Source organism: Cyclopterus lumpus, chromosome 3, assembly GCF_009769545.1.
Source record: "Cyclopterus lumpus isolate fCycLum1 chromosome 3, fCycLum1.pri, whole genome shotgun sequence".
NCBI lineage: Eukaryota > Metazoa > Chordata > Actinopteri > Perciformes > Cyclopteridae > Cyclopterus > Cyclopterus lumpus.
In genome coordinates this window covers 13,163,369-13,181,198 of record NC_046968.1, presented here as the reverse complement: position 1 = coordinate 13,181,198, position 17,830 = coordinate 13,163,369, and the positions used below count along the sequence as shown (strand labels likewise).

The following is a 17,830-nucleotide window of genomic DNA, read 5'->3' as shown; positions in this document are numbered from 1 at the left end:
TGTGTATATATATATATATATATATATATATATATATATATATATATATACATATAGTATGTATATATATACACTTTTTTAATTTTTATATTTACCTTTTTTCATAATGTTAATCAAATATATATTCAAAAGGTCCTACATTATTATGTCATAAATGTCATATATTTAGTATTTTGACCACATAGTGAATCATATTTAGACTTTTTTTCTCCTTTTTTCTTTCATATGATAATCTGAAAATTAGCCTAATCTGAAAATCCCTTACCCTTTGCTCAGTTCTCACATACATGCACAAAGATACTAAATCAGAACACGTAAGAGGTATTTTCTTTGACACTTTTTTGAACTCTGCGATTACCATCTCTTGTTCTGCCTCCGAGAAGTCCATAGGCCCAAAGCCATCATGAATTCAGAAATAATACACTACCTTTGCTGCCACCGAACCCCACAGTACGTTAATTTCATTTAGCATGCACTCACTGTACAGGATGAATTGATTTCACTTTGTTTGGTTTTGACAACCATGTTTATTGTGCAATGAAATGCGGTGTGGCGGAGGGCTGACAGTATCCATCAACGCGGGGCAATCTGCTGACTGCCGGGCCAGATGAAGGTATTCATTAGCTCAGGAGCGCAGCGCTCACTCAGACACGACAGCCAGTGTCTGCGCCCCGGGATCGCTTGCTGTAATTTACGATGGCTCCCGTGCCATTACTCTATCACTGACACTGATTCAGCAATTTATATACTGGTGTGCATGCATATGGGCAGAGGTGAGCGTCTTACAGGGAGGGGGACAAAACAACCGCCTGCCATCAGCTAGTGCCACATCCATAGTTAGCCAGGAAACCAGCCACGTGACTTGGTTCATTGGAGGGAATCCGGATGAGGCATGGTTTTTGCTCACATGATGGCACATAGAAAAAGTGCCTGTCTGATGCTACAGAAAGCAGTTGAAACGAACGACAGCAATGTTACATCATCTTCACCTGTACTGAGGCAGGTGGTCCTGGATTTTTTAAAACAAAGTAATGGAGGTATCAAGTTGACTCAGACGTAAGGCTGCCTCTGGGAAACCAACATCCCAACACAGAGTTTGAACTTTGACCTGATATTCTAATTAATTCCAAGCATTACAGTACATAGTTAGGGAAGTGGCCTCCTATAATATAAGACCATATAAAGCTTCATGGGTAGCTCAATTTGTACCGTACTCAGCCCCAATAATATATATATGACTTAATCAGAGGCATCCTGCACATTAGCAGCCAGTCTCAGCAAATCCCTAGAAGCTGCTAAATGCAATTTACTGCTACATTGTTTCTGTCTTTTCATTGAAAATCATGACACTGGTCTGACATTTTGCAAATGAGCATTAATATTTTTTTTCCAGGAGGTGCAGGACATGTAGGAATCAGTTAGTTAGGTGTGTGATTGTGTAAATAAACACAGATGTTTAGCAGTGACAGGGGCAGGCCCCCTGGGTGGTAGCTGTGGAAGGGAGCGAAACAGAGGGAGTGCTGCTTAATAGAATTTATTGTGATTCATGAGGCCTGCAGCTCAAGTGTGACAGAGCAATATGGGAATCCTCTTTTAATTTGTCTCTCCTGGAAACACTGCAGATGAGCAGCATGAATTACAGTGAGAAAGAATGATTGTGTGTGTAAGGGGGGAGGGGGGGGGGGGGGGTTGTATAATAAATGGAGAAGCAAGAGCGGATTGGGACGAAGCAGAAACAAGGCAGAGAAATAGAGAGAGAATGTAGTGAGTCCCAAAAGCCTATCACACCTGTGAGCTGCAGGCTCAGACTCGACCATGTACCAAGCCAGAGGGTAGCACTGCCCCTGCCGTCCCCTCTCCTCCCCCCTTTTCTCCTCCTTTACTCATCTTTGTTCTGTGGGCAGACACATAATGTCACCCAGGAATCCGCTGAAGAGGACGAGCCTCAGTGAGCAGGCAACAATCACGCAAACCTTCCAAGCCCTCCCTGTTGGGATCAAATCTAACACCTCTGACTGAAGGCATTTACTACTGACAATAGAGCCTCTCCCTCAGAGCAGGATCAGGTGAGATTAATGTGTATGAACAGACAGGAGACAGCGCTCAGTGTCCCTGTTCTAGCCTGAGCTCATTGCATGCTAATTAAACCATTACCAATTACAAGTGATATAAGCCCTATTATAACGTGTCAATCCTTTTCTTCTTTCCAGTTAGGAGGATTTGAGTTATCTGGAGTACTTGCTTGTGTGTTGCGTGTGTTGTGTGTGTGTGTGAGTGTGCGTACATGGGAACAAACGGCCAACCTGTTTTAACATGCAGGCTATGGCTTTTACTTTCGTCTACTCTTTTCCTTCTCATTTGCATTGAGCTTAAAAGTGGAATCTAATCTTTCACAACATCCAATGAGATGCACGGATATACAAACAAAATGTGTCCTATTGGGGGGTACATTTGAATTTGCCAACTTCAAAACAGAACTTTCTGACTGATTGTGTTGACCTTTTCACCTATTGTTGTTGCCACTTGTTAAATCATTATGTCTGAGCCTCCTCATCTAAGCTTTCTTCGAGGAAAAGCAATAAAAGTCAGAGCTTGATTCCCACGGCCTCACAGTGGAAGAAAAACAACAACATAACCTCTTCAAACAATCAACTTGAATAAAACTGCAAAACAGCTTCAAGCTACTGATGTAAAGGAACCCGTCAATGTAACAACAATGCAACACTACTGTGCTTCTCATCCTATTCCATGAGGACATTGTTAGAGACACTGCTTGGCTAAAGCCCCATCGTTTCTCACTCTCCGGTTGATATTATCACACTGGGCGTTAAGATTTATTCTGTTTCCTGCCTCCACACATCTCTCAACAACCTCTTTGTTCTCTGTGGACTCTCAGTGATGGGGGCGGTTTAGACAAACACAAAACCTCAGCTACACAGAAACTCCATACTGCCATATGCGAATGAACAAAGGTCCTGGCTGGGCTGAGGCCTTTGTGGTATTTGGTAATGTTTTTTTCAGAGCTTAAAAAGACTTAATGAATTTGCGGGGTTTCTTGCGTGTGGCTCGCAGCTTTGTAAAATTAAGGAAATCCTATCTATTTCCATTCCTTTGCCACTTTTTTTTCAAAGTCTTTAGGACTTTGGAAGCTACATGCTTCGCAAATATTAGCTTAAGTAACCAAAAGCTTTCTGTGTGAACTGCTGTGATGACAGAAGTCTGCTGTACTCTGGGTCGACTCAATGTGGCCGCTCTGTTCTGGAGGGAGAGCTGCTACACACCCCGGGGCTTTCACACCCTATGTTAGGTCTGGGAGGTACACCCAGTAATTTTCCTTTTCATGAAAGTATACAGTGTGTTCTGAACTACTGAGGAAAAAGTGTGAGATTTCAAATAAAATTCCCTCCTTCTGCACCAGAGTGGCACCAACAAATAAATTACATTTGTGACTTGTGAATTCATGAAGTTCTCAGTTAGCATTGATTTGGCAATTTGCAGGTCAAAAGACACTGAGATGTCTGGGTTAAAACTGATATAGGTTTAAAAGTAACAATGACAAAAATGAGTATTTTAATGTGAAACAGATGCTGAGTACATGTTGCAATAGTTTTTTAAATGTCATTTACACATCTGTGATATGTAAGCTTGACATACATAAAACCCTTTACTTGACAACACACTGTAGCCTGGTTAAAGTTAAATAGGTACATTTGCATGAACTTTGAGATGCAACTAAGCAAATGAGAACTTTTTAGGTTACTAAATAGAGTACACATAAGGTCCAATTAGATGGAGACTGTATGTTTCTATATATCAAGGTGTGTCAGGGAGCAGAAAATCAAGTACAACAAGGATTTTGAAAATATATACATGTTATCAGAAGGGTAAACACTTTGTGGTTCACATCATGAAACCAGGTTTCACATCATGTGTTTTTCTGTTGGTGAAGCTGAAAGAGACAGACAGATATATTTGTGTTGAAAGAAGAAATGCTAACTGTTTGTTTTGAGTTATGTGCACTGCCCTGGCTCACAGCCATTTCCCCCTGGGAAGAAGACCTCTCCTCTCCTCTAACCTCAGCTTGCTCCTAATCCATAGCCCCACTGGGAACACTGATGTGAGGCGTCTGGCGCAAGCCTTTCCCTCGGCCCTGTGCAGGACTTAAAAGGACACAACTGCCCTGGTGTGCGCTCTGTTTCAGTCCTGACTCCACAGTAGCCACAGAGACAAGGTTCCCACTGGGAGAATGAGCGCTGGAAGCACATCTGTCCGAGGAGTCAGACGGGTGGGATGGGATCTGCTGCTGTGGCTCACATGGGAAACATGTCAATGAATCCACTAAATGCACCTCTATTTCTCATCGTCACGGTGGGTGTGATGTGAGAAGATATTTGCTTTGGAGTCTGTAAACACACGTTTTATTGGGAGTACAAATATATATATTGTAAAAGTCCATGTGAACCAATTATGCAGGAGCAATTCGCTCTATAACTGATGGGAAATATGTGTGTAAGATGCTATAGATGCTGATGGGTTACATTGTCCTGAGAAATAGCCGTCCTTCTGCCTTGAGAGTCTTTGAGGCATCAAAGATGAGTCAGAACCATTTTCCTCTTTGCTCTCACTCTGAAGTGCCATGGAAACTGCCACAAATATTTATGTCTGACAAACATTGGTGCACTGAGGTACGTCTTGCTCCTGTGTAGGAACCAGCACCACAAAGGGAGATGACGTTTTGTCACACTGGTGCAACCCGAATTTACACCCCTGTGCCCAGGACCTCAAACAAGCACAACAGCAACAGGAGCTGAGCTTGGGAAAAAGCCAGCTTTGTCCTCAGGCATCCTTGCCCTCCACTCACCTACCCGTGAAAACCTCGGAGCCACGGCTCATTTCGAAACGGCTTTCACCCCAACCCCCACATCTCCCTCACACATACGCACGTTTCTGCATGCACCCATACACTCTACCATCACCACTAACTTTGAGTTGCAGGCTTTATCGGCCATCAAAACTCCTTTTGCTTTCAAAGTTTATATTTAGTCTCGAGAGAATCCACTTCATTTGATTAGGTCATACTCACAGAATTCAGTAACCTTTAGTGAATTTGTGTGGATTACGAGTAAACGTAAAAACATCAGATGTACAAGTCATCAATTACAATTACGTGCAAAAAAAAGAAGGAAAAAAAAAAGAAGAAGAGAGAAAATCACAAATATGGCCTTACCATCAAGATCCTCTGGCCTGGTGAGGTCAATAACTCTGTGGCCGATTTTTCCTTCCTCACCCAGCTTGCCAAGGTGGTGCCCGATGCTCTCAAAATGCGCCCTCTCCTACAGGGAAACACAAACAGTCAGGTACACGGACAAGCACATACACACGTTTGTACAGTGATAGAATTGTAAAAATAACCCCATCAGGAATCTGAACATTTGAAAAGAAAAAAAAGTGTCTTTGGTAAATAGAGGTTCTTTTGAAGAGCTGCTCTTTTGACATGAGCTAGATGTAGCTTTTTCCTCTCTCATCTCTCTATTCAGCAGCTGCTATAATGGATGACAGGAGGCAGAGAGACAGTGAGGGCCAGGGGTGCTGTAAATAGATTTACAGAAGGATACTTTGTGATCCGAGGCACACAATGGGGCCGTGGCCCTCTTTGCAGTGCTCAGATTTTCCTCTGTAATCTTCTCCTTACATCCTCCCTTCCAGTCTACAGTGCCCAGAGCTCAGCGCCCATCATTTATTCAGAGTTCATGCTTTAGAGAACACACCGTGTTTTCCCGTTTGTCATGTCGCTTTGTGCTCAGATTAAACTTGGCATCATGTTGTACTTGACGCACAATGAAATCCTGTCATTCAGCGCTCCGTGACAATATTAAATGTCATGTTCGTGTGCATTTACAGAATAAAATAACAGCTTTCGGGGGGCCTCTGAATAGTTGCTGCACATTACACTTAATGTATTATGCAAGGGAAGAGTGCCGACTGCTGCTGGCTCCATTGTTGAATGACCTACTTCCTCAGTGAATACACAGGGCATTAGCAAAGGGCTGTCTTCCTCTGTAAAGACTCAACTAGGAGATGGACACTTTGACTCTGCATGATACAAATAATCTCTCCCCCGCTAGGTTTCGCCTGGATCACACTAAAAGCAGGCATGTTGCCACCATTCAGAAAAAAGCATTTGTTTTGCTCCCAGGGTGAGTGTTCAATCTCTGCCAAAGATGTACTGTCTGCTCTGACCTCTGCCTCTTTCTTTTCTAAACATGCCTATCACATGCCATCCAAACAGATACTCAGGTAGTCCCCACACTATACTAACAGCTCCCCTGGCACACACACCTACACACACATTCATTTTAGCCCCTTCTTTGTAATGCATTGCACCATTGTTACCTTTTCACTTTTCACCCACAGGGAAGTTTTTTTTACCCACACTGACAGGAGTAGGTGCGAAGAAATTAGGCAGACGAAGTTAAGATATTTGTTTTTACGGCTGCATTGGATGAATTTTGATATATTTTCCTGACAAATTAAATCATGTGGTCAACCACAACCATCAATAATTACAGCACATTTTAAAAAATATTAAGAAATCTGTCATTTTTTCCTTTTGTTGATCCTTTTTATATCCTTAAGGGTTAAAAAGATGACAAGATGAAGGACGAAGACAGTTAAAATCCATTTGAGGCCTTTCACAGTATTTTGATTTTCCTCATGCTTTTATTTATTCAAGAACTATTCCTCAAAAGAAAGGACTGCAAAAGAGACAGAAAGAGCACTGCAATTTACCATCATACTTGAAGGAGCAGTCATTATTTATGGCCAGCTGAGTGATTCTGATATACAATTAACCACTACCTGCTTATGGCCTGTGATTAGAGCCTGTCTATCTGACGGCCCTTTGCTTACTTAAGTGTTTTCTAATTATGACATATGTGGTGGTCCCTGCTGGGCAAGAGGACGCTTTGTAAAGAGAAGATGGAGTACGGTGCTCCTCTCTGTGTGCCATTATGCGTAAAGCAACACATGCACAGAGCTGTATTCATCACCCAGCCACATTATTGCTCTTAATGAAAGAAGCTAGTAGCCCGATGACAAAGTGACTGATGTGCGATTAGCTGGATGGGCAATGGTGCTACCTCTGATGTTACTTGGACAGTCCACTAGGAAGACACAGCGTTCATGGGTACTGTATGTCTGTAATAAAGTAGTCACCTCGTCCCTCTTCTGCGCTTCGTTGGTCCCTCATGATCAATCAAGTCCTTTTATAAACTCATGATCATTAAGCATCATGTTGGGCTGAGAAGGAGAGTGAACATGGCCCATCCATCAGTGAATTTCATTAATAACTCAACAGTGTTGAACTTCTTTCTCCACCGCACAAAGTCATATGATTAGTGAACATCGGCACATTAGACAGCTGGGAACTAGACTGAATGAGCCTCTTGTTGAGGGATTCTTGGAGGGAACTTTGACATACAAATAATGTGTTGTTGTTGTTATATAGAAACATGTTCATATACTTAAAGCAAGCCAGGACGTTACATATTTTACATAAAGGGGTAGTTAATGTCAGTATTCCTTCCTTCCTATGCTAATTAATATCCAAATATGGTATCATACATTTTCCAAAAATTTTATATACTAAGCTTAATATACTTATTGGTTATAAATGTTGTAATTTATATCTGTGAATTAGAATTAGAGTTGAAATTAGGGCTATAAATTATCTGCACAGCATCAGGGTTTTGTTTTAAGGTTTGAAAATATTCACTGAACTAATGCTTCTTTATTGCCCACGCATCAAGTGCTGTGATAAATTAATGGCACTTTTATTATTTTATAGTGTCATTAATTTTTTTACTGATGACTCTGACACAGAGAAGTAGCAAAGGACATGCAGTATCTAGGGAAAGAGAGCGAGTATCCGGCTGATTTAAAAAGGTGTACATCACAAGGGAGCAACAAAAGATGAAAGAAAGATTTAAGATAAAGAGACAGGAAACAAAAGATGTAACAGTCCACATTATTCCCCTCCCATTCTGACCGCGACCGCTGGCAAACAAGCGGTCCCTCCCTCAAATGACTTCAGCATGCAGTTCTCCACCCCACAACTAAAATTATAGCAATACACTCTGAGCTGTAGTGGAAAACTGCCACCCACAATAATCTCATCAGCCCTGCCTGTGCAGTCTTTTGTCTTCAAAGTTTAAGAACAGATGCATTTTGTTCAGTTGCACACGGCTGCCCGGTGATGTCATGAGCCAGCCTTGTGTAGCCATGAGTCACAGAGGAAGAGAGAGAAGTAGAAAGAGGCTAGATAGTGGAGTCTCTGCAACTTCTTGGGCGAGGGAACCCAAAAGAGCCCTTGTCAATCTTGTAATGAGAGCTTTAATCTGGCCGGCCGCAGAACATGTGCCGGAGGCCTACTGCTGTGCCCACAGGGTGTATTCTGGGCAGAGGCGGGTGGCGGACGGCCCTGTGCATTGTGCCTACTCCTGCCCTATATTTAGGCAACGCATTGCCAATCCTCACACTTCTGCACTCTCTTCTTTGTAAATAGCTCAAGGCTATAGGCAAAGCCATATGGCCTGGGATTGTTCAAATAAAGATGAAAGGAAAATACACAGAAGAGTAAAGTAGACTCTGGTGCAGATTAAAGTTTTCATTTATTATTATAGAAATGAATGCACCACTTAGGGAACTTTTTCTTAGTCCTGTATACCTTCATGAAAACCAGGCCTTTATTGAATATTATGACTTGAATCTATGTCCAAAATCTGCTTTGATAAATTGTTGTTTTATGTTAATTCACCGCTGAATACGATATGATTGTTGTAATTAACCAATTAAGCTTATGAATAACTTAAACTAGACAATACAAGGACAGATTAAGTTGGCATATTTTCTTGCCAAAACATTTTGACATCAGAATGATTATCTGAAGAGAAAACTGCTACATTTCTTTTAAGCAGCTGGCAGGCATGATGCAGTTTACTCCTTCCAAAATAACCAGTTGCCAACTTAAAGTCATATAATTGTCTGGTTATTTTTGGGCTGTTCAGTGTTCAGTAAATTACATGTGCAGCCCTTTCTGTGACAGCCGTAACCTCTTTACTTTCCGATATCTCTAAACTATAGGTTCAATCTCATCCATGTTTCCTTTATGGTGGAAAGCATGTGATTGCATATATGTAACATTTTCTCCATTGGAAACTTTAACAGCTGTAAGACCCCAAACAGCCACTTATGTGTGATAATGTGCAGAACTGGCTCTGGTCATATCACACACCTGGTACATGGCAAGTTGAAGGCAATGGCTCTGTGACCACAATACAGGGCTTTATGTATCAAGTGTCAGTCATCACTGTGGTCTGTGGCCCCCAGAGCCTTCTCTCTGAGGGTCTCAGGCTAAACCCCTCAACAATCTGTCCCAGCCCTGATGGAGACAAAGACTGCACTTTAACATGGCTACAGCTCCTCACAGCTCAGCGCCTCATCTGTTTTATATTTTTAGGGTAACCAGTTGCAATGTAATTTATAAGTCTGCCGCTTTCCAGAAGTTTTTGCAAGTTTTGAACCATTTAAATGTTAAGTACATCCAGCCATGCGGTATAACCCACAGTTTGTTTCATGCAGACTGTTGCCCTCTGTTTTTTTACCCAGAGCTCTCCCTTTGCTAAGGCTAATGCAGGCAACAGCAAAATCAACAGTAGCAGCCACAAAAGGCTGGCATCTGTTCTATAGTAGTCGTTCTCAACATCACACAGAGCAGAGATGGCCCGCTATTCCAGTCCCATTTGTACTGCCAGGGCATCACCTCATTTGTTTAAAACACGGGGAGGAATAGCCTTTATTTAATTAGGGGCTGAAACTATGTTTACAAGAAATTGTGAGGTAATTCTACTCTGGGCTTTCTGCCAATTTAATGGGTTTGTTTGTAATTATTCAAGATGAGCTACTTTTTGTTTGCGAGAAAACAAGTCAAACCCCCAAAGTGGGATCTTTCATTGCCAATTTTAAAAACGCATTTAGTCTAAACAATTGGATTTCTTCTACATGCTGTCTACTTTGGGACATTTTGAGATAATCCTTAATACATTATACCTAGTTTGTTGAGTGCAGCACATTGCAATGTTGTGTTGTTTTCAATTATGAGATGTGTGTGTAATATGTCACTTTCTCTCCGTGTGACACATTTTCACATTTGTGTTGGCGTCATGTAGTTTTACGGGTTTCCAATCCTCAATGATCCAGAACTGTTCACTGGGTTCTCCAGGGAATGTTAAGTTGGGTTGAAATCTCCTGCCTTATCAAACCCTCCAGGTTGCAAACAGCTGGACATTAGAAACTGCGGCATTACCAAAACCCCTTTCACAGAATGGACAAAACCTCAAGACTTGTTGGACACTGCAGCCATTATGCTTCTGCTGCAACAATACCATAGACTATAAATGGTCATTGTGGCCTATTCTTTTCCTCGCCCTTTGTTGTATGTGCCTTGTGGTGAGTGCGGCATCACAGGTCTTAGCCACCGTGGGCCAGCAGCATTTCTGAGCAACAGAAGCTGGCCAGAATTTCACCATGTAAAATGACAACTGTAGAAAATAATGGAGCCACCACCGCCAAATGACCCAAGCAAGATGCAGTCTTGATGTCTTTCTGCAGAAGAGACGAGACAGAGCTAAAGACCTGACCTGGGAAAGGAGCCCACGGACACACACACATGAACATATTATCCAGAGTCATGCATTATTTTTATTCTTATGGTAAACATGAACAATTGGACAAAGCATTAATGTAAGCAATCCTCACAATAGCACTTGCTGGCTACAGCCAGTGTCTGGGAGCTGAGCATAATCTAATTTGGATGGGCAAACCTTTGTATGCCAAGGATTTACATTGCAGCCAAAATGCCCTGGTTTGCAATTTCCAAGACAGCAGTCGAAAAGGAGCAGAAAATTGCTTCCAGGGCTGCAGACCAGACAAGATTATATTCAAAGTCTTTGTGAGGGCTTTGCCTGAATAGAGCCCTGGCATCACACACACACACATACAAACTCACACACAGACACACACACACACATACACACACAAACAAACAGGTACACACACAATTACACGCGTACAGAGAAGAGACCAGTATAACCACTATAACCAATAGGTTAGGAGTCTGGATTTTGTGGAGCACCAGTGTAAGCTCAATTTGAATATTTACAGGTTGAGCTTTGGGACATGCCAAATGACCAATTGTAGTCATCAATACTGAGGAAAGGTGGAGTTGCAGGGCAGAAAAGGGCAGTTCAATAGGTTAATACACTGGCCTTTCACCTTTTGATTCCAGTTAGGGACATGTCAGCAGAGGAATATATCTCACACAACCTCCAGGGCATCGCATATGCAACGTCAATCGCTTAAGTAAGAGAAATTGATGCATCCATGTCAAAATGTGTCATACCTGACAATACAGAGTTCAACATCAAGGCTTGCCCAATGGCCTCGGCCGATGGCCCAATGAACTGCATAGTTGGGTGAAGGCAGTCGGTGACCCAAAATGTGATAGTACCTGTATCTCCTAATTTCTGCTGGGCTTTACAGACAAGTGTACTATTCATATCTGCTACCAGGTCCAGCAGCACCTTTTATGCATTCTGGCAAAGCTGCTAATTGGCTATGTCTGACCAGTTTTGTATTGACAAGATAGACAAAGCAATAGATGTGTTATTTGAATGTTATGGCTGCCTACATTTACAGGTACACTTGCTTTACTTAGACATGAGATATGATATGTTGTCTGAACAGATTTAGGATAACAAGGGCAAAGGAACATTTACCAATTAATATATTTATTAACTATGGGTTGGTATTCAGACCAATTAATTTGAATACATTGTCTAAATTTATCAAAACAATATTATTTTATTGCTGAGCCAATTAATATTCATCAGCGGTCCCTGATCTACTGGCCATATATTCCAGTGGGCCATGAGTGTTGATGACTAGATGGAAACATGGTTGAATTTGTGCATTCACCATCTGAGAGAAAACATACGATACAGATGCTTCATATTTATTCACCCGTAACCCTGAAAAAACACCATGCCCGGTTATAGCTACAGTGCATAATTGAGGGAAACAATTCAAATGGTTACAAATGGATTCAGATGTAGCGTATTTGACCTGTAGGCATTCTGGCATATTCTAGGTAAAAGCCTCCACCGGGTGAGGAGGAGATGGTAAATAATGGAACAAAGTAATTGCCCTCCGCAGACAATAACACCTTTAAATAAATATTTCAAAAAGGTAAATTGCAGTAGGTAGGGTTGTAAAAGGTTTTATTGTACTGATGGGATATAGTAAAAACAGACAAATAAAAAGACTAGAAAGAAAAAATCTGCTCCTGTAATCTATGAATATTTTACGTGTCCTCAGGTTAAAGGCTTGGATGCTGTGTAACAGAGAGTCTGATCTACACCATGTTCTCCTAGGTCAATGACCAGGGAGTGAGGGAGAACTAGAGTCATAGTGATAAAGGTTGTGGAGGAATGCATTGTACTGTTCCGACACACTTTTTATGAAAAGATGAATTGATCCATCTGTAAGCAGCACTTAGAACCACTCCTCTCCCCGGTCATTACAGTGGGATAAATCAATATTTAATATCCCCTTCTAACAGCCACGCTGGATGATCTTAACCTCTCCTTAATCCCATTAATGTTACCTTTCCAGATTCTTCTTCATGTAAGCTCTCTCTATGATAAACTTCCAAACAAGACACTGGGAAGGGGGAGCTATTAAACACGACACCATATTTATGTCAGGTGAGAGGCACTTTCTTGAAATATTAATATTCTGAAACTGACCAAAGTGAAAGCTTTTATCAGGGGCATTCAAACCTTTCTACTTTGTGGGCTTGTATCAGCAAAAGACTGTCTCTCCTTCCCTCTCATTTCACCGCTGAATTACAGCTTACTGTTCTTTATTGCAGCCGAAGGATGAAGATGATGGGGCAATTCTTTTAGCTGACTTGATAAAGCGTGCCTCTCATTTCACACCATCCTAATAGGGCCAGCGCCACTGAAACTAAGAGGAGACGATATCTCACTATGATTTGCACGAGCCGGAGAGTCAAGCATGAACTCGGTTAAGGTGTCATTCAACAAGACAATAAATGATGCTGTAATGAAAACAGAGGCGGTGTGGAAGCCTAAATTACTTCAAATGCAATGCAACGATCAATTTTTACCACCTAAACTTGCTCTATTATTTGGCATTTAGTTTTTGTGTTATCAATGCTATGATCGTAATAGTATACTAAATTCTTAAATAGTAATTATAACTATGGCCTTTTCATTACTTCGTGACATTCCCTTACCTTGCCCCTCAACACACACACACACACACACACACACACACACACACACACAAACACACACACACACACACAACCACACACGCTCTTAAAAACATGCTCTCCATACTCAGGTGGCAAGCACAGACAAAGGGTAGATTACAGGTGAAGAGTGACTGACTATTTCAAGCAGTAAATCCCTTTAGAAAAACAAGGAGAAAAGCATTCTATTCCTCTGAGATGATAGCTTTAACATACTTTGAACAGACAAGCCCAACATTAGGAGGAAACTAAACTAAATCGTATACAAAAGACTAAGCAGGGAGTAAAAAAAGAAAAAGAAGAGTTAAGCTCTACCAGCAAAGGACAATGAAGCTGTAGGTGTGTGCTGCCTGTGGAAAATGGCTCTTTACAGGTATTGTTCAGTTACTGCTTTCATGTCACAGCAGACTCGGTCCTCGGTTGACCACAGGCTCCCTTTGAGAGGTCGGGAGGCAGCTGTACCAGCTTCTGTGTTCTCATGCTCAAAGCCTCACATACCATGTTGTATCTAAACAAAGAAGGCAGCCTGTTTCTTGTTTAAATTCAGGGAGAAATTGTGACACAACACATTTTTGCCGGCTGTTTGTCAGTACAAAAATGTGATCATGGGCTGACTGATTAGTTTTTTTTGTTTGTGTTAGTAAGGAGAGACTGTGTCTCCTTCCTCTCTGTGGGCTGCACCAATTTATGTGCTTCACTTTAATAAGAGCATAGTTGACTGCCACCTGCAAAGACAGTGATCTCTTCCAAACACCAAATTAGAGGGAAATCAAAATAGATATTCATTGACTTTTTTACATATACATTGACCTAGTTGAGGCTGTTGGTTGAAAGTGTCAGGTGCTGAAATATTAATGAGCATCGCTCCCAGTTCCTGCCTGCTCCTCACAGCCAACTGGCAACATGGCATCAAGCTGAAGAGAGGAGGACAGCTTTTTTCTCTCCTTGATTGACTCATCGATTGAAGATATTTTTAAAGGGAATCCCTGGGAGTGTGTGCTCCTGGTACAAAGCAGCCCCATCCTGTGTCAGGGGACGGAGAGGGCTGCAAGTCTGCTTTAATTGGGCATACACATCAGAGTCTTCTTAACCCACACCGGGCACTGCCATGGCCTGTCACGGCCCTCACACCAACATCAACAACGTTGAGCCCTCTAAACACAAACACACAAGCATATTCATACTAATTTGAATAAACACTCATGTACACACTGGACTATGCCAGCACTTATCAATACGACCACCCTGGAAACAGATTAAATAAAAAGATCTTAGCATTAAGAATTACTGATAGATCAAAATCGCCATGTTCCACTTTCTTCAATAGTTTCTTTCCTCCACTACTTGCGGTGTGAGATGAGCAGTCTTTGTGGTCAACTTTCTTTTTTTGCTCCATAGAAAAAGCGTGCAATGGAGAAGACCTGAAACAGGGATAAAACCGAGACAGACTATATTGACAGTAATTCTAACCTTGTCAATTCTGCAGTTGTTGAGGCCCACTGCACTGAGGGCGGACAGCTTTGCCTCCATGCCCTGCTGGTGATGTTGCAGCTGTTCCCTCTGGATCTGCTCCCTCATTTTCCGAGCCTCCTGGATGGCCTTCATCACTGTGTCCTGGTCCCCGAACAACGCAGTAGAATTTAGGCTGGAGAGAATATCTATAACCACACAAAGCAGAGTTAGTCCACGAGAACACACACTGCCAAAAAAAGAAGAAAACAACTTCACACAACATCCTGACAGTGACATTTATTTACGAGTGCGTAGTGGGTGTTTGAACTGATCAAATCTGTGTGTTTGGGTGGGATCTTGTTTGTGAAGTAAAGATCTTACCAAAAGATGAGCCCCGGCCCAGGCCTCCTCCGAGTGGGCTGTGGATGCCCTTGCTGAGCAGACTGTTGGGGCTGCTTTTACTGCCGAGGAACAGGTTTTGTGTTGGGGATGTGGGGGATTTCATCAGGTCCGTCGTCTTTGGCCGAGCAGACAGGTTGAGCGGCTGTGTTCCCTCCTCCTATGGCAGCAGGAGTATTGAGAGGAGACAGATGTTAGTAGGTGTGCCCTCCCCTCCATTTTTGGAGGTGCTCAGGATTCCCAGACAGCACAATTCTCCTCTGTTCCTGGTTAATTATAGGAACCCTTTCTTGACCCACACCTCCTCTGTGGTTCTTTCCTCTCTTCTCCTCATCCATCCTTCCTTAGGAGCCGTGCCACTGCGATCTTCTTCACAGTTGCCCAGTGCCTTTGTTCACACTAATTAAAGCAAATTCTGTCTTTCTGTACGTCTTCATCTGTTCTCCCTCTCCTCCTCCCTGCTCTCTGTGTCTGTACTCTGGTTCGAAGAATAAATAATGACCAGATAACGGCGGTGCCAATGATCAAAGACAGCTGTTCCATTCATCAGCTGTCAACTTACATTATCTACTTCATTAACGTGTTTTCTAATTTCACTCCTCATTTGTGCATACTTGGTTTTATCATGTGCTTTGATATGCCTATTCCTAAAAAATATGAGTTGACTTGGAAAAAAACGTAATAGTGTAGTTGTGTTGAGATGAGGTCAGAAGAGGATGTATACTTTCTAAGGTGTCTACTGGGACCAAGCATGTACTATCTATGGGTACCTGCAGATAAACTAGGGGAGGTCTTTCATAGCTTGCGCCTTTGCTTTACATGGTTTAAACACTTTTTCCTTGAAGTGTTTTAAACACTGAACTCTTCAAAGTAGGATGAATGCACAAAACAACGACAATCTGTGCATCTGTAATTGTGTGTTAAAAAGAAAGACTTGATTTGTCCCTAATATTGGAATATTAAGATACATGTTAAATATCATATTTAAATAAATTAAGATATAATCAGAATTAAATACATTTAAAATATCTTCAATCCATATTTAGAATATTTTATCACCTAAAATATGAGCACATTTCCGATATAATGGACAAACTGCCCTGTAAGCTAAGACACACCAAAATCAATATGCACCGTTGCTTAGATGCAATAAATGCTGAATATAAACAACTCAAACATTCGCATCCCAGAAGAGAAATGTCACTTCGGACAGTATAAATCGCTCTGTGTATAGAGCAGTCTTTTAAATCAGATTAGGGCTTATGCTGCCGTTAACAGTCTTTTTCAAAACCCAAGTGTCTCCTTGTCCAAACATATGGCCCAAGCATAGACTGCCCCAAGGCCTTGTTATTGCTGTGCCAATAACAGTTTGTCATGCAGTGAAGCTGAAAGCAGACACACAATACTAAAGGCAATCGGATTCCATTGGACTTTGTATATGTTTACTTTACATAATTAATTTTTATTCAATTTTAGGATTTTGAATTAGTTTTGTATTAATATTGGCCTAACTGGCATCCATTTAATCTGACAAATATAAATTGGATTCATGTGGTGAAATGACAGAGTTGAGTCTGTTTTAAGGAAATCCTTCAATGGAAATCCCAGGAGACTGGAGACCTGAAGGATTGTGTATTGCATATGTGAAGAGAAAGCCAGAGTGCCTTCCTCCCATGACATAATTCATGGTTTTTCTCCATTGTGATATTATTACGCTAAACTACTCCAAATGGGCGTATGTTCCTGATTATAGCCTCAGTGAGTGGGGATGATGTACATGGCTTTTCCTCTGCATGGAGGTCTGGTGGAGCCATGCCATACAGCAGCAGAAAACACACATCCTGTATTTGGTTTGTTTACAAGGAAAACAAAGTCGTCAATTTCGCTCAACTTTTGTCAGCATTTGTATAGCACTGTTGTAATGTTTTATTCCATGTCAGTTATGAAAAAGGAAGAAAATAACTTTTCACTGTGAAAAAAAAAATAAATTAGAAACCATGTGTTCCACAAATTACTGGCTTGGAGCAGCCATAGCCATAGCAACCGTGTCCACAGAAGTCTGGTTAAGAGAGAGAGGGCCTTGTTAAAGCCCCACAGATTGATGGCCTGTTAGAGGCTGGGCTCAGCACCGGCCGGCTGTAACACTGAAGGAGTGAGCAGTGTAGATGCGTCTATACTCACAGAGCACCAAATAGGCTAGGCTATGTCAAGTACTACTCAAGATCTAGGCTGGTGGGTGGGCAGGTTGAAGGAGTTGAGGGTTGTACCTTAAAGTGAGTGATGGGGCTGGAGGAACTCTTGTCATTCTTCAGAGAAGAGGGAGAAATGGGCCCACTGGCATTGAGGGGCTGGGGGATTTGCGGCATCTTGGCTCCAGGAGAGACCTGCATGCTGGCAAGCTGGGCGGCATACAGTTGCTGTAGGGAGGTGGAGAAACCGTTAACATCCAAATCGAGCAAACATTCAAAGTTTTATATTCTGTCTTTTCCTCTCCCTAGAACTCTCTCTGTTTCTGTGTCGGCCTTCATCTCTCTCTCTCTCTCTCTCTCTCTTTTACGTCTTTCCTCTCTTTCCATGAGGCTGGCA

The 17,830-nt window shown here is 41.9% G+C and overlaps 1 protein-coding gene across 1 annotated transcript in view; it reads right to left on the bottom strand.

The window, feature by feature from the left end:
• The window catches only part of sox6 (SRY-box transcription factor 6), a 125,859-nt gene that overhangs the window by 8,922 nt on the left and 99,107 nt on the right, over positions 1-17,830 (bottom strand). The window contains exons 11-14 of the mRNA XM_034527901.1: positions 17,512-17,661; positions 15,227-15,404; positions 14,864-15,051; positions 5,228-5,333 (exon numbers count right to left, since the gene is read on the bottom strand). Coding sequence (XP_034383792.1) covers positions 5,228-5,333; positions 14,864-15,051; positions 15,227-15,404; positions 17,512-17,661 — 622 coding nt within the window. The remainder of the gene's footprint in view (positions 1-5,227; positions 5,334-14,863; positions 15,052-15,226; positions 15,405-17,511; positions 17,662-17,830) is intronic.